General features: G+C 45.1%; 1 protein-coding gene across 5 annotated transcripts in view; it reads left to right on the top strand.

Moving 5' to 3' along the window:
- Positions 1-15,109, top strand: part of LOC135394278 (uncharacterized) — a 93,995-nt gene extending 78,886 nt beyond the window's left edge. For 4 of the 5 annotated variants that reach the window (XM_064624952.1, XM_064624951.1, XM_064624953.1 and 1 more), the window contains exons 15-20: positions 382-451; positions 776-959; positions 3,697-3,986; positions 4,963-5,073; positions 14,629-14,770; positions 14,825-15,109. In XM_064624952.1, the coding sequence (XP_064481022.1) occupies positions 382-451; positions 776-959; positions 3,697-3,986; positions 4,963-5,073; positions 14,629-14,770; positions 14,825-14,835 (808 nt within the window). In that variant the 3' untranslated portion in view covers positions 14,836-15,109. The remainder of the gene's footprint in view (positions 1-381; positions 452-775; positions 960-3,696; positions 3,987-4,962; positions 5,074-14,628; positions 14,771-14,824) is intronic. The other variant, XR_010422814.1, reaches the window with a different exon arrangement.
- The last annotated feature ends 2,881 nt before the right edge of the window (positions 15,110-17,990 follow it).

Below are 17,990 nucleotides of genomic sequence, written 5' to 3'. Positions count from 1 at the left end.
TTTACACCCGAATTCAGCCAGATCGGGTACTGCTGTTTTCCACCCTATTTTTACACCCCGAATTTTATAAAAAATATTTCCCGAAAACCTCAGTCCCTATTTATATTGACCAGCTATCTTGTTGACTCAAAGGCTCATTTACTAACATGAAGTTCCTCTTGCAAACTCTAGCAGGCAGCACACCAGTGAATGGCCAATGCATGCACATGCCACACTACTGCTTCAATAATGTAGCATGAATATATGTTAGTGCACATGTGACTGCACAAGAGATGTAGTGTACCTGAAGGTGAGAGGGTCACACATTAATGTGTTGCAAACAGCACATATGTATGCCGTGGTGCAAATTTTCCTTCTAGCGCTGTTCTCTTCTATGTCTAGGTACGAGTCTATCGTGCGGGCGAGAGGTTTATGCACTGATGAGACACTGCCAGCAGCTGCTTGCTTAGAAGTAGGTACAACTACATTGATGTTTGTTAGACTTCATCATATTTATTTTATTGTGGTGCCAAGGTGGGGTTATTATTTTATTGCGGTGGGATTAAAAATGAGTGTTTCATTCATCAACCTGCATTCTTGTTTTATTTTTGAATCACTTTCCATGGGGCACCATTTGATATATCACAATATTATGGAGAAGTTCCAGAGTGCCTGCTGATGTATATGGCTTCATGTTCTATAGTGTGCACCACACTGAGTACTGTGTGGTGTACTCTAGCTGTGGTGTACCCAAACTCTAGCATTCTTCCAATTATACCTCTGTGTACTCTTCCAGGATATGGCAGAACAATCACCTCCAACAGTGATAACCCAAGAAATGGAACAGCTACGGAACCGTGCTATCAAACTGCAAGATGCCGTTGACATGGCTAAGGCGAAGCTCGAGAAAACCACGCACGAGGTGGCCATAGCTCAAAATGCTCTGAGCGATATGCGGGGTGCCTTCACCACTTCACCAGGTACGTACCAAGGTCTATTATTTGTTCCCATTGATTGAGAATATAACATTCACGCAAATGCTGTAAAAGTGATTCTGAAGCTTCTCATTTGCCTGTTGGTGTTCTGGAATCCTTTTTTGTAACAATTAGCTGCTTGAGAAGGGTCACATAGCATATGTTATGGAATGTGGATGGAATGGAATGTGGAATGTGTAAGTCTGCAAGGCAGTGCAATTTGTGGGTTGCTCCTCCTATTGTTTCGTAGTATTTACATGTCTGTGTTGCAAAGGTAGAAAAGCTCCATTAGAAGTGTAGCGTCTCCAGAAGTTAGATAGCTTTTTCCGGAACTTTGAGAGACAAGTAACCTAAAAAATTGTAATGCACAAGTTCACGTACACATGGACATTTGCAATAGCTTAAAAGCACACTTTGTTGTGGGATTTGACCAGGAAACTCGTGCGTTCCGCGTGCGTGACTTCCGTTCATTTTGATTAGGAAATTATTAAAGGGAAGCAAGTTGAAAGTGAGCGAAAGTTGAATAACTCTGGTTTTTCGGAACCAAATAGATGCCAATAACCCCTGGGACTTGCAGGAAAATAAATGCTGAAAATGAGAAACCCTAATCATCATGTATGCTATGATATTGTGAGGAAGAAGTCACCCCGTCAACATAATACTCCACCCGGTCATTATCATCAGAGACTTCATCTTCTATGCCCAAGCCATGTAGCCTGGATACTAGCAGACTCGATTAAATGTTCTGCCCTGTACCTCCTGTGTCCATCTCAATCCTCACAATATTTTAAAGCAAGGGGCTGAAGGAAACCAGTTTGTGAATATACAGAGTAATACAGAGACAGAGACAAAGAACCCCACAGGACAGCAGCATACTCACAACTTGTTGAAATTTATTGGAAAACATTGTTATATATATGATTTACCTTAATATGTGACATGTAACATGTATGGATTCTACTACACATGCACTTAGAAACGTAGTCTCTGCTAGAACCAGAATGAAGGTGATAAAATTATGTATAAGCACCCCATCCATCGAACTGAAACAAACAGAGATGCAGTAGCTTTTCTGAGTGGTGGCAAGTAGGGTATGAGCCCAGCCCAAAGAGGGATAGTACAAAAAGTGACAGTTCTTGAAATTGGGAGAGGGAAGGCATGATCCCTGCGGAAGCCGGATGCAACAAGCCATGCCTGTGTTGTCTCTTTCTACTATCCCAGTGGGGGCTGGGCTTCCAACCTCCTTTCGTCAGACTGTCAATGATTGCGCCGAAAGATTCGCTGCACACTATGCTCGAGGTGCTCCGTAAAGCGTGATGTTTGGCTATTTTTCCCAATGGGATAGCTCCTCAAAATCCCTGTCAATTATCATGAATTTGAGTAAATTCGGCACACTCTTCACATTGGTGAGGTAAACAAGTGACTGTTACTTGGCATATTCCCAAGTTCAGTTAGCAAAAATTTACATAATAAATCCTACGTTACATGACATTCACATTAGGAGGTGACAAAAACATAGCAAGAACAAATGCAGTTGACCACATGATTCTAAGTGATGTAGCTTTTTTATTATAATTCGATGATACGTTTTCTGGGACACCCTGTATAACAATGTTTTCCAATAGGAAGGGAGTTGCCTCAGGACAGAAGCCGCCTTCTGCCGCGGCTTCTGTCCTGAGGCAACTCCCTTCCTACATCTCTACCGGTTCGCTGGATTTCTACCCATCAATGTTTTCCAATAAATTTCAACAAGGTGCGAATTCGCTGTTGTCCTTTGTCTCTCTCTGTATTTCTGCGTTATCCTTTAAGGGATTGGGACACTTTCATAAATGTTGTTCATTACATGATGGACATATTGTACTGCATGCAAGAATACTAAGGGAAAAAGAATTGTTCTTCTATGTGACGTACTTTGTGAGATATAGGCTATAAGATATATATATATAAGATACAATATATAAGATATTGTACACACTCCTGAGTGAAACGCAGACGTCACATGGCACAGAGCTGTGTCCATTCCCAATGGCAGCTGTAAGCGCGTGATTTCTCGTGTGCTGCCTCACTGGTGGCAGCGAGGGCTGTCATGTTAGAGCTGCAGGAGTTTCGCTATTCACAGTGCCCATTTTTCTCCGCTTCTATTACCCTCTTCACTGTGGAACTTTAAATGCAGGTTCACATCGATGCACGTAATTGTTTTATATAGTTTTATATTTATCTGGGATAACATGGGATGGGGGTCCTGTTGCAGTTTGGCAAGTTTGGCTACATTATTGGAAGACAGTGTGCTGCTGGTAGTTTACGTGCGTAAGGGAGGCTTTCATGTGCCATACATACATAGGAGTACCAGTACATTTGTATGCTTAGACCCTTGTGCTTTATGGTTATACCCAGTAAAACCTGTTCTCTCCCCCCTTGATTTGCATAATTGTCACCCCAAAACCCCCCATAACTAACTTGGCATAGTGCTGATCCAGCCACCAATACAGACACTGGAGAATGCTAAGCACTTTCACAATGGCTGTTCTGCATTTTGTGTTAATCTAAAATGTGAGAAGCGCTCTTTTTATTTACCACCTGACGGTTATCGCACGGTTTAACCCTGTTATACGGCTCCTGAAGTAAAACCCGAAAACATAATGCCCCTCTATGCCCTTGTAGCGCATTGTGCTTGTAAATAGACATTTTCTGGTTGCGTCATTGTGATATACTGACCATGCAATTTTTGTTCTCCAATAATCAGATCCAGATCAGGACATCACACTACAAGACTTAGAAACTAAAAAACTGGATTTGCAGAGAAAGCTGGACAGTGCAGACCGGACCATAGCCAGTACCCAGAGGGCAATATCTCAGCTAAAACAATTGTTCCCAGAGAGTCATAATGAGGAACTTGAACAGGAAGTGAAGGCCCTATTAGATATGAGCAAGAGCTTATCACATGATTTATCTCAAATTACCACGAAGCAAGTGCGTGCTCTGGCCCAGAAGATGTCCAAGCTTCGTCTCCTTGGCACTGGGTGCGAACAGCTGGTAAGTACCGGTTTCTTTTTTTTCTTCATCTACCATAACATAAGAGTTCACATACACATAAAAAGCCTAGAGGGGCACTATGGGACATGGTCAGCGTAACAGCATAACTTAGTCATGGTGCATCCATAGAGTTCTGCGTTTTCGGGTTAAACCCGAGTTTTCACGATAGCTCCCCCCCCCCCCCCCCCAAAAAAAAATCATGCTAAACAGCGAAGAGTTAAGCAAAGCTCGACGTTCCTTGAAGTGTTAGGTGAAGCCAACTTTCAAATCTTGTAGGGAGTATCTTGTATCAGCAAAGTACGCAAAGAGGATGCAGCAACAGCCAACGATATACGAGGCGTACAAACGCGAGCGCGAGCATGCTCTCAACGCACATCAATGGATGATGTTCTACTGAACATGCAACTTATTCTTTTTATAAACAGGGGTCGGTGCAAGCCTTAGTGGTTATACAGTGAATTATCAGCCAGTCTCTTAATAAATATTCTTTCACTTAATTTCAGCACTCCACAGACCGACCGCTGTGGCGTCGCTCATGATCTCAGTTATCTCGCGACGTAAGCCCCCAATTATTAATTAGTTAATTTCAACACATGAAAGTAGTAGAACCCCTTTGTAGTAAACTCTCTGGGACCATGATGAAATTTTACTAGATCAGGAGTTTTATTATATCAGGTGTGCCTTTGAATGTATGAGATTCTATCGGGACCGCAGTTCTCGTTTACTATAAGCAGAGTTTTACTACAAGAGGAGTTACTATAAAGAGGTTCTACTGTATCTCTTTTTTTTTCACCCGAAAATACGTCACTTCTCGATTTTACCCTGGTTGGCAGGTCCTGATTTTCAACCCGATATTTACCCCCCGATTTTCACAATAAATAAAACCCCAAAACTGAGGGCCCTACCTATACACACTTAGCATAACCGCGGTGCTGTCTCATTTAATTGCTACTTTTTTGTCCACTCGTACCCTTAGGCCCTGCGTCTTGAAGCTTTGCAAGAGTTGCAACGAAGAGTTGATGATCGAATTGCAGAGCTGGCACAGGAAGCGTCGGTTCGAGTGGCTCTTCGAGACATCTGCATGCAGGTAAAGAAGGAGTAGAGTTCTTTACCATATTCAGTGGCATCAATAGAGCACCTTTTCCTCCAGAGATGAGGAAGTTACTTGTTGACAAAAGGAACTCGTTACAAGTTAAGTTACTGTGCAAAAGATGGAACCAAGTTACTAACAGGGTTATATGAGTTGGTCCAACGAGGAAGAACGAGGCTTAGAGTCATAGAGGTGTGCAAATATACAAAATTTCGAATATGAATCAAATACTGTAAACATACTTTTATTCGTGATGTAGTCATTTTCGCGACCTCTAAAAAATCACAAAACATTGTACTCGTGAACACAGCTTGACGTATATCCCGCGAAAGGAAACTGCCGTGGAATCGCGAAATTAAATACTTGCAAAAATGAATGAATGTGTGATTCACAAAAATTAATACATCGCGAACAAAAATACGTTTACAGTATTTGCAATATTCGATTCGTATTCGAGATTTTGATATTCGAACTTTTTGAATATTCGAGCTTCGTTCAAATATTCGTGAAATTGAGTGCCATGACGGGAAGTTCCACATCCTACATGACGGGAGCAGCGGGCATTGTGCATTCGTGAAGACATCTCTACACAGTGTCGAATGGAAACTAGAAGCAAAAGCACAGCAAGAAAAGTGTATGAATTCTGTGCGCACATACGATCTTGCCAAGTAGTATGAGTGTTGCAGCCATAGTGTATTATTGTCTAACACTGTAATTGTGTTTTAGTGGCTCTTCTACGTTTTCGCATTCGAAAACAGGTGCAACGAGGCTCTCCACACACCGGTTTAGAAACAGCATCAGTGTACCGAAAATAGACCTCTACCGGAGCAATGTCACAGTGACTTAATCCTGACATTGGTAGACATAATGAAACCAAAACAGCGCGAGTGGACCAGAACACTGCCATTTCACAAAGCCATATTCCTTTAGGAAGGCCACGAGTGACTTCGTTATGTTATGTTAGTGGTATACACAAATGAGGTCACTTTTTTAGTCACTTTCATGTCTTCATTCGCGTTCGTAGTCCACGCCGGAAAGAAAAGAAGGTCTGAAAGTCAGCGTCGTAATCCTGTGTGGAATGTGGTTTGTTATTACGACTTAGTTTGCGCTTGCTTTGTATAGAGAAGCCACATGCACTCCGAGAGAAACTTGTACCCTTCAGGCTCCAGAAGATGGAAGAGCCCAGTAGCCATCTTTAGAAAGCACTACCAAAAAGATAGGGCTACTGGTAGTATGGAGCAGAACAAGGCCATACAGCAAATAATATGTAAAGAATTGCAAAAACAAATCTTACAATATGAGAAGGCACATTTAAATGTGGCTTTCTTGTGACTTTTTTATTTTTTGCTATAGTAATTCCACTCCACCAAGTTGGCAGTACTGTTGTACCATCTGACATCATGTGTTTGTAAACAGGGATAGGTCCATTACCGGCGGTGGCGGCATGGCGAGCCGGCACACTTATCTACCCGGAAGCGCATGTAGCGTACAGTGCAGTGGGCAGGATCTGTCAGTTGTTAACAGCGTTTCAGCTGGTTTCAAATCGAAAGCTTTCTGCTCGGCTAAATTCTTGTAGAATATGAAGCTACGTTTCCATTGAGTGGTCTTCCTTGTTGAGTGAGTGGAGTGGCTTTCTGCTCTTTTGACAAGGGAGACGCAGCCAGTTGCAGAGCAGGCGAGGCAGCAAGGAAAAATGGTCACTACATCTGCCCCCCTTGCACCTGGGGTCTGCAAGGGGGTGTCTTTACATGCCTTTGATAAAATATTGTGCAATCTCACAAAATGTTAGGGGTCTCCTGCAGATTTTGGGGGGTGTAGGGGTGGTCTGGATAAATCACCGATGCGTGTTGTCGAGCAATGCGGAACCCTAAAGTGGGTTTCACCTTGCGCACGCAAGCGTGAGGGGAAGCCTTGGTTATGGATTGGTGACGCCTAGCAAAAGAATGCCAGTGATGCGGCAGGCTGTGAGTTGGGCTGAGTTGAGGCTGCTACGTGACAGCGGGTCAGTCCACAGTGCCTACACTGGACGTGGACGCCAGAGCCCTCAGGGTAGTTCGGATAGAAGCTAGCATGAAAGAGATTCAAACAAGGTTGTAAGCAGAAACTTTACTGTGAGCATAGGTCGAGACCCAGGGCCTGTGGCTTGTACTGGGAGCACCTCTCACGCAGACCCAGCAGAAGTAACCCTCGGGGCGGACAGCGCAACGCCAGCAACCAAGCAATACTCCGAGTCAGAGGCAGGGATCTGGAGGGCAGAACAGCAGCCAGAACCAAGAACCTAGGATCAGATATGAGACAGGACCAAGAGCCGAGCGATAGAACTCGAAGCCGATGCAGACTGTCAGCCCGAAGTCCCTGTTCTCTTGCAGAATCCAATCGCCCATGCACCTCTGTCTGTGCCCCCATACGTCACACACTCTGCACGTTTTCTTCCCGAGCTTCTTCTTTTCCCGGGTGTGACCACAACCATGACATTAACCCCCCACGTCGCAAAACATCGCACAACCCGAAATTGTTCAATGTCTTCAGAAAATCACAATTCCCCGTCACAAAACATTAACCCAGACACTTTGCACGTTGTGCGAAATATCCTTCTTGTCCATTCTTCTAAGATCTCAATGGACCAATGACGAGTCGATATACCATGGACGTTAAAGTGGACGTAAACATGTCAGTGACAATTCCTAGCCACCTCTGACTGAAAACTGCGTGAAACTAATATAGATTCAAAGAAACACAAAGCGTTACATCACTTTAGCTATAGAAGTGAGGCAGTGAGAAACATCAACGTCAATACACACACTCTGGACCAGCCCCGCACGACATGCACTTTCACAACCTGTGAAATCCGACTGCTGGGGTGTAGCACACAACATGCACCCGATTAAAATGGACCAATTTAAGAAACGACATATACATTCCAAGAAAATGTCAATTCAACAACTATCAAACTTCCTTCTAGCGAACAGCTTTCGAAACCTGCATGTGAACCACTTTCAAGAGCACATGCTACTGTGGTTTTCTCTAACGCTATATACAGTTGAACCTCTATATAACGAATTTGTAAATGCTGGCTCTTTGTTTCGTTAAATGGAGATATTCGTTAAATGGAACACGCCAAGTTAAACAAAGATGGCCGCCGCACTACCAGCGCCGCGCGTACCGCAAAACGTCATTTGTCATAAAACAGGTACTAAGGTAAGAAGGGCACAAAATATCAAGCTTTATTCATTACATAACGCTAGGTAACGCGTAATTTGTGCACAATATCGTTCTGAGCATTCATAACCTTCGTAACTCCGGATGACCTCGACTGCTTTCTCCTACGCGATCGCGTATCGAAGTTTCTTGGTTGGTTCACTTGCACTCATGACGTCCGGAAAGAACAACCGTACACCGCCGAAAAGAACGAGAAACGGGTACATGTCACGTAGACGTCTGCGCCGATGGAACCTTGAACGGCAGCGGCATCATGCCCATTTTACCACCGTCAGCATCAGCGGCGCGAACAAAAACAAGTAATGAAAAGGCACAAAACCGCAACGTACTGTCGTCTTCATCAACACAAGCAAATTAGACTTCGCGAGATGTCAGCAATGCGTGTTTTCTTGTCCGAAAACAGGTGCGAAGAGACCCTCGCGCCGGTTTCGAAACAGCGTCGGCGCAACGGTTACCGGCGGCGGAGACGCACATGTCGGCACACTCGTGCCTACAGCACGTGACAACCGAAGTAACCAACGAAAACTTGCGTAAGGACAACAGAGAGGGAAGGTTTCTCCTCCTTTTCTTCGTGGTGAAGGGAAAGACACGCGCAGAAGAGCCCAGAGATTTCGTTAAATAAAGGTGACCAAACGAATGTATTTCATTAAATCGAATGCAAAAATACATTGGCGTCTATAGGGATGCGTTCGTGCAACGGAAATTTTTCGTTAAACAGAGGATTTCGTTAAATCGACGTTCGTTATTGAGAGGTTCAACTGTAGATACATATTTGCATTTCTGAAAAATACAAAGACACACAACATACGTGTAACCGAGCCCCTCCACAAGAATGCTGGCCACAATTAATCCGATTGACTTACTATACTGGCTAAACCGTTTGTACACCACTTATTACTGTATTGCCCTCTTCACTTCTGAACCATGCTCTCCCCGTTGTGGTGCCACTAGTACAAAGTTCTCTATAGCAACGTCTGACGCCGCCTTGCTGGCCAGACCAAATACAACGTGCTCTACCCTCATTGACTGTGGTACACTTTCGGCTGTTGGAACCAAACCACCCGTAGTGACCCTTGCCTATACACTGTTGACGCCTCAGCTGATCTTTTACATAGGATTCACGCAACCAGGGGCAAATCTGAGTTGCCTTTGACTGTCTAGCACAATTGAACTCGCTAGATCTGTGTAGAACAGCACCTACAACTGTATGGGCTCCATTTGTTGAGTATTTTGCAGACTTCGGAGACTTCCGGTCAGTTAGTCTCGTGCCCGTCACATTGCCCACCAGTAAGTCACATATTGGCGCATTCATGCAGTACGCCACCATCTTCCCCGACAAATACGGCGTCGCAATACTTATGACCGCCTCTGGTAGCCAGCGCGGCGTCCCGTCAGCCAAGCGTGCAACCCCATAACGACAAGTCAGCTGGCTGTCTTTTACCAGTCCTCTCCTGACTATGACCATGTTTGAACCAGTATCCCGGAGTACCTCGACAAACTGTCCATTCACTCTACCTTTACCACATCGTAGCGATGTACACCAGTCACCATTTCTGGAATGCACAGCATTTACTGCATACTCTTTGGGCACCGTGGTGCATCCTGTATACCGACCCCCTTACGGCTCCTCATAATGCCTAACCATATCCTACCATCGTTCACAAAACCTGAGGCAACACCCATAATACAGCGTTTTTAGCGCCGCTCTCCAGTCCTCTCTTCGAACGATTTGCTGACCTATTTCCTGTCTCTCCACATGTTCTACAGGCCCCTTGCATTTGCCTAGTGAAGGCTGTCCTACAATCCAAGGCTCTGTGCCCCATCTCGCCACACAACATACAACCTGTAGACTTTCTCGCGACACTCTTAGGTGCTACCGGCTCCTCCTCCGCCTGTTGCCCACTGCTCCTTGGGCCAATGCAATCCTTCAGCCACTATACTTCAAACCTGTGCAAATAGGCGTCTAGGTCATCCCTCTTTTCATCAAAGACAGGCGTCACTTTGTGCAAACCCGGTCGAAACCTCTCACTAGCTGTACCGCTCGAGTCAGGGTGAACGGCTGCTGTGGTCTGATTCGCGGCCTGCACACGCAATGCGAGTACACGCTCCTCAGCTAGCAGTACTCGTTCGTCCAACTGCCTCTCTGCTGCTCGCGCAGCCCGCTCCTCTGCCCTCGTCTGTCTCTCTATTGCTCTCTGCTCCTCGACCCATTCCCTCAGCTCGTCGTCACGCACTCCTAGTGATCTCCCAAGCGCTGTCCACTTCTCCAACTCTCCGCTCATGCTAGCGCCAAGACCTGAGAACGCTGTCACCGTAACGTCCTGTCGCGGACGCAAAAATTGTGATGCGGCTGGCTGCGAGTCAACCTACGTCACAGCGGGTCAGTTCACAGTGCCTACACTGGACGTGGACGTCAGAGCCCTTAGGGGTAGTTCGGATAGAAGCTAGCATGAGATAGAGTCAAACAAGGTTGTAAGCAGAAACTTTGCTGTGAGCATAGGTCGAGGCCCTGGCCCTGTGGCTTGTAGTGGGAGCACCTCTCACGCAGACCCAGCAGAAGTAACCCTCGGAGCGGACAGCGCAACGCCAGCAACCAAGCAATACTCCGAGCCAGAGGCAAGAACTGGAGGGCAGAACAGCAGCCAGAACCAAGAACCCAGGACCAGATATAAGACAAGACCAAGGGCTGAGCGGTAGAACTCGAAACCGATGCAGACTGTCAGCCCGAAGTCCCTGTTCTCTTGCCAATCGCCTGTGCACCTCTGTCCGTGACCCTTACGTCACACACTCTGCACGTTTGCCCCCCAAGCTTCTTCTTTTCCCAGGTGTGACCACAACCATGACAGCACGCGTATTGACGCGATTGAGCTGTCTGATACTCATTGTAGGTACAAATTGAATGATAGGTTTTGCAACGTATGCAACAACTGTGCATTGGAATATGATAAGGGCAGTCTGACAGAAAAGAAAGGCTGATACCTTATTTGACCGCGATATTCGAAAAAGCATAGAATCTATTCGAACATCGCTGTTCAATTCGACAGCCGAGTCGAACATACAAAGGTCGTTCAAGGTTGACCCAGACTTTTGTTTCTTGAAATACAATGTAGAAATTCAGGAAGCACCAAACTAGGTCAGTCTTTCACATTCACCGTGTGCATCTAGACACCGCCGCCATCGCTGTGGCAACTCTTTGATGCCTTTGGCACAGAAAGAAGCGGACTGCTGATGTAGACACTGCAGGACATCTTTCTGGAGGGCTCCATCTGCGTGGAACGTCCTTCCTCCAAGGTGCTCTCTGAAGGGCCCATACAAATGGTTATCAGTTGGGGACTGGAAGGAGCATGTGGCAAAACCTCTCGGCGCATTTTGGCAAGGGTTGCTACCATCAAATTTGCTGTGTGAGGCCGGGTATGATATGAAGAAGAGTGACCCTTCCAGACAACTTCGCGGGTCTTTTCTTCCAAATTGTGATTCGCACGGCGCTCTTTATCAATGTGGAATAGTACTGGACATTAATCGCGGCCCTTTGCCCCAGGAAGTACACACTTGGGTGGCAGCCCGCATGTTGATCAGAAGACAGTTCCCGTGGACTTCCCAGCAGACGGCATGCATCTTTTGCGGCAGGAAAGCCTTATTTCGCCATTCCATGCTACTTTTTGTCTCTGTGGTGAAGTGATGCACCCAGGCTTCATCTCATGCGATGATAGGTTGCGAAAATTCGTCCCCCTCGGATTGAAACTGGTTCAGCAGCTGTTCAGAGAGTTCCCTGCGCACTCCCTTGTGGTCACAAGTGAGGTGTTGAGGGAACCCATCCTGGACAGTCTTTGTGCAATCTTATCAATAGCACCCGATTTCTCCCCCCCCCCCCTCCTCTCTGAATCCAGGGCAGACATTTAACCCGAATAAGTCAGACCCTCTTATTACAGAGCTGTCGATACACATGTTTCTGCTAGTGTATATACAGTCGCCGTCCGATTTTTCGGACTCTGCGGGGATCGCGCAAGAGTCTGAATAATCGAGCAGTCCGAGAAAACGAATTTTGCTTCAAAATAAACTTTTCTAAGCCCTAGTAGGCTGGAAATATTTGTCGATGCTTTCCTAACGCGCTTCCAGCTCTGCCTGATAACTTCAGCTTCTATTTCCCGAAGCGACATTTCGCCACTGTAAGTACACTGATAGAGGCACCGCCGTCATCAAGTCCGCAAGTCGGCTTCACCTAACGCATGCGTGCTTTAGGTGAAGCTCGCTTTACAGCGCGACTCGCCGGCGGACAACACGTGCTGGGCCGTTGGCCAAAAACGAAGACGCAAAAGCGCTACGACAGACCTCTTCTACTCAGAGGAATGGAAAATCAACAATCATCACTGCCTATTTTTTTTCTTGAATATTCTAGTTGGTTGATTTCTTTTGATACGAATTTCAGATGATACCAATGTTTTCCATCACCCCATGAGAGAAATTCGCGGGTGGGGCAAACAGAGTCCGAAATATCGAGCGACGGAGCTGCACGACGTCCGAAATTTTGGACGTTCTTATACATCATCTCTATGGGACCAGCGGCCGTTCCGCGAACGAGTCCGAATAATCGAGCATGTCAGAAAAATCTGTCGGCGACTGTAGATTGATTTTCCCGGTGGAACTTTATTCGGTGCCTTCCCAATCTGCTGAATCTGAACTCGTCGAATGCATTGAAGGCCAGCAGACAGCCTTAATCCTTTGAACTCCAAATGTGCTGTACCAACTGGTCGAATGACCATCATGGTCATCCCCAATTCGCCGAATTTACCTTGCTACTGTGGCTTCCCAGGTGCCTTGGGTGTTTACACTGAATTCTCCTCAGCTGTCGGTAAGGTTCCCTATGAAGTTGGCCCAGGAGGCACGGTTCTCCCAGGGCAATGTGCCTTCAGCAACACCCGAGGGTAGATCGCTCAGTCAAGCAAGCAAGCAGTTCGCCTATTCGATTGTTCGTGGAACGTTGTGTTCTTCCTACAATGATGGCGTTTCACGCCAAGTCTGGGAGGTGACACCAGCTGTGCTGTCTGGATGTTTTCGCTGGATTTTCCTCAGATGCCACAGTTCCCTGTGAAGTCTGCCCATGACACACTATCCCGCTGCGATACACGTGACGTTGCCTGCCTGAGTGTGGCCGACTACGGCAAGCAGTTCCGTCACTACCACCACAAACAGCACCTACGTTCCTCTCACATGGAGTGCTTTCATTACCTTGATATGCAATAATATACGCTTTCATTGGTTAATAATTGGCCTTGAAATCATCCTTATATCCAGTCATAATGTTGCGACAGGACCTCTCACTATAGTGACGCAGAGCTCACAGCTTCCAAGTGCATATACCAATAGAAGCCGTAATCAAATACCTGGTTTAAAAAACAACTTTTAAAACTTAATGGTTTGAAGGATATCACAATAAAATGGACACTGAAGAGATTTTTTTTTTCTTACTCTAAATTGTGAAATTACAAAACAATACATGTATTGTTAATGAAAGAACGGCAAGAAAACATGTGATATGGTGGCAAGGATACAATACGAAAAACCCTGAGACCAGGAAACATTAAGCTATCATGCACAAACAAGAACATACTTTTATGTTCTTGTTTGAAACACACCTGAAACACACAACACAACAAGAAACACACCTGAGAAGTTTGATACGGAGGCGACCCCCTACTCTCGCTGTGGATAAATTTGTCGTCTCTCTATTCAACAGATCTACTCCTATCTATTTATCATGTTTGTGCACGCTATCGCTACGTTTACTAGTTTCAGAGGATATTGTAAGTTACTATATACAACGACAATATGTTGTTGCATCGTTTTATAGCCAGCTAGCTGCTAGTGTGCCATTTCTCTGGCTATAGTTCACTGAGTGATGCTTGATCGATTGGTAAAAGAAAAAACGAAGATGATTCAGCAGGAGTCATTGGACATTTCCTTATCTTGCAAGATGTCCCCTGTTGCTCCTTTCCTATTTAGATGATTTTCCGCCATACCCAATCCGCCGAATAGCCCATGTATCCTTTCCCAGCTAGCCGAAAGGGGTTAACCTTCCCCTCACAGACAATCCGCTTAACTGCTTTCGGCGAACTGGGATTCAGCAGATTGGGATGTGACCCTTTATTGTTCCATGCAATCTTGTTGAAAGAGCGCTACATCAATTATATTTCTGAGTACCAAGACAGCAAGGGTTGAATTGTTTTTCCCAGGACTCAGGCTTGCATTTTCCTGTACACAAGCGGTATCCTGTGACTATTTAAAACTGTAGAGGTTACGGCTCAGAGGCTAACCACCACTATTTTCTTCACGCAGGAGAAAGTGCAGCTATCAGCTCTGGAGCAACGTCCAAGGGCTCTACGCGAGCGCTTGGTGAAAGCTCAAGATGTCAAGATAAAGAAGCACATAACAATTGCCAGCCCAATAGCAAAGATTAATCTTGGTGCAGATATTCCAGGTGAATTGCTTTGAACTGTCCATATGTATTTTCTTTTAATATACTGGTTTTCAGACCGTGAATAATGCGATCTATGACATAAGGACAAGCTCTCAGCCAGCATTGGTAGATTGCTGGTTGGGAAGATCAGGATTATACAGATTATGCGGTAAAGTAAGTCATGGTAAGGAAACCTGAAAATGGAAATAACAGTTGCTGCAGTTTGTAGTGCTCCCACCAGGAATGCCACTGGACATGTTGCTTGAACACTACATATCAGCTTGCTAAGAGATGTGTAACTGCATTGACATCAACGGTAATTGATTGAAAAATTAAAAAAATAAAAGTATGTTTTTGTTACTGGTGTTCTTACTTCGTCAAGCCTCCCATTAAGCCATAGATATCTCTGGGTGATATTGATCTGAATGTTTTGATATCCCAGGGATTATCAGGTTTCAGGTTTGATTTACTCTTTCTGAGTTTCAATGAGTTACAAATGGGACTGTGAGGGCGTGCCCTGTATAACAGTCCCAGCAGTAGATACACAGACGTACATGAATATAACAAGCCTTGTGGGAAAGAAAAAAAAAAAAAAAAAAGACATTGACAAACAATTGACAAAACTGCATTGACAAGGAAAGTGAAACATTATGGTGCAGCCTTTAGTAAGCAAAGAGCATTACCGACATAGATAAAACAATTGCACAAGTCATATTAAGGGTGTCTTATTCCAAGAAAGAAAGGAGGAGATCATTACTAAATCATACAGCTTTCGTGTTTCGTGTGATAGATATAGGCGGGAATATCTCTTAAATTGAAAAAAGGAAGACAGGGTTCTGATATGCAACGGTAGGGAATTCCATACCTTGGAACCAAAGAAAGACATTGAAAATATTCCATAATTTTTACGTGAAGAAGGAAGTTGAAGCATGTCAGGCTGATGACGTAGGTTGTACAATGTATGAACACGATTGAGAGAGATCAAGTGGTCCGTGATAGCTCCATGGATCAACTTGTACATGAAAAGTGCGATTTTATGCTTAACAAGAGAATAAATATCTTGTACTGACAAACACTGAAAGGCAAACGCTATTGATTCGCAAGGGGGTACGAACAACATTATCCTCAAGGCCCTCCTTTGAGAGTGTAAAATAGGAAGAAGGGTGGAGGGATAGGTCAGCCCATAGACCTCCAGAGCGTACGAAATATTGGAGTGGACTACAGCATGGTAAACCATTAGAAGCGCCTGGATAGAAAGAAATTGTCTTAACTTAGAAAGTGCGAACAAAGCGCAGTTTTCATGTAAAATAACGCTGAGAAATTTGACTGAAGACACTCTGCTGAGAGGGCGGCCTGCGAAGTATAGCTTTTCCTGGTCTATGTCCAAATATTTTTGTCGGTGGCGAAATATTACGTATGAAGTCCTGTCAATATTTGGAACCAGTTTGTTGGCAGAAAGCCAGATGGAGAACCGACGTAAAACGTTATTTGCCTTTGCAAACAAGCTCATAGTGTTAGATGCGTCAATAAAAATGTTAGTGTCGTCTGCGTAAAGGAAACAGTCTTCATGTAGGTAATCATGGAGATCATTAACATAGATAAGAAATAGGAAATGTCCCAAAATAGAGCCTTGAGGAACGCCTGTTGTCAGTGCTCTAATGCAAGAATTAGAGTTACGCTGAGTGATACGTATTGTTTCCGGTTTTCCAAATAACTGGTCAATAAGTTCAAAGCTAAGCCACGTATACCGTACCTCTCAAGTCGTATCGCACAGAGCCAGTGATATGATTACTGCTCCTTGGGGCCAATCCTGCTACACCCTGCTACATTTTCGCAGAATGTCAGCAAGCTGTGCCAAGCCTGCGCCAAACATCCGCTTGCACCGTTACAAGCGAAGGCAAGCCTCCAGCTGAGCCCCTGTGGTCGTTTTAGCGCGTGTCCATTCAGCGGGCAGCGCAAGTCATTGCGGGACAGTAGCCGCGTCTGCTATTCGTACAGTTTCGCTTCTGTTTTACATACGCTAAGCCGGTATCCTGCTCTTAGAAAACCCTTTCCTGACATGGGGGTTGTTTGAACGGTGAAACAGCTTATGAGCTCGTCACCTGCCTGTTGCGGCCAGGCAATATAACACGATAGAGATAAGATCTCCGCCACTGGAAGGATTAGGCCAGTTTCACATTAGTACCGGTTTTCTCGTCCGTGTTTTTCACGGAAGCAAGTCGAACCCATTGGAATCTACAGGGCTCGATTGCCTCTGGGTTCTATTGCGGTTTTATGCGTTAGCATTAGGAGTGTCAAAGTGGAAAAGCTGTATGTATGTGTGTGTGTGTGGTGTATGAGAGTGAAGCCTCACGGAGGCAGAGGTATAAGTGGAGATGTAGAGGGGAGATAGGAGGTAAATGATATAAAATTGAAGTAGTTGAAGGTATCTAAAGGGAGTAAGAGCAATTAAAGATAATTAAAGCACGAAAGTGGAGTTTGAAGGTAATGAATTTAAGATATAGTTAGTAATTAAGCAAAGATTAAATGAAATTAACTGCCGTTACCTTCTGTAATTAAAGGGTAATTGAGGCTAATTGAAGTTAATTAAATGGTCTTACATATAGTAATTGAGTGTCGAACCGGAAGTCAAGTATAGACAGGAAGTGGACAACTGGAAGTCAGGTTTGACCGAAAGCCGGCAACCGGAAGTCGAGTTGGAGTGGAAGTGGACAACTGGAAGTCAACTATAGACTGGAAAAGGCGCTTAATGCTAACGCATTTCTTTCGCATTTAGCGCTAAATCGCCACTGAATTTTTTTAACCATACAGACAAGGAAAACAGTAGTGTGAAATGGGCCTTAGGATTTTTTTTTTTTCGTGTTAGCGCCGCGAAGCAACTGTGGCTATGAGCGGCGTACAGATGAGGACAGATGGAGATAGGACAGTAGGAAGGAGTGGGGGGACAGAGGGGGTTAGTATTCGTCCTGGGCCAACTTCAGGGGGAATTGTGCCGACAGTCGTCTGGAAAGTCTTCGGAAAACCCAGGGAAAACCTCAGACAGCACAGCCGGTGGTAGGATTCGAACCCACCACCTCCCAGTCAGCACGACACCAACGAGCGAGATACATGCCGCTGGTCCTTAGGAATATGACAGGATAGAAGACGCAGGTCCGATCACTATCGCTCTTTCATTTTTTAAACTATTGGCGTGTTTCCGTGCTGTGTTGCCGTAACTTGTCGCAGGTCTCACATGACGTCA

The sequence above is a fragment of the Ornithodoros turicata genome, chromosome 5 (genome assembly GCF_037126465.1).
Source record: "Ornithodoros turicata isolate Travis chromosome 5, ASM3712646v1, whole genome shotgun sequence".
NCBI classification, from domain to species: domain Eukaryota; kingdom Metazoa; phylum Arthropoda; class Arachnida; order Ixodida; family Argasidae; genus Ornithodoros; species Ornithodoros turicata.
Note: the sequence above shows the minus strand (reverse complement) of the source record. Positions and strands in the feature narration are given on the sequence as shown.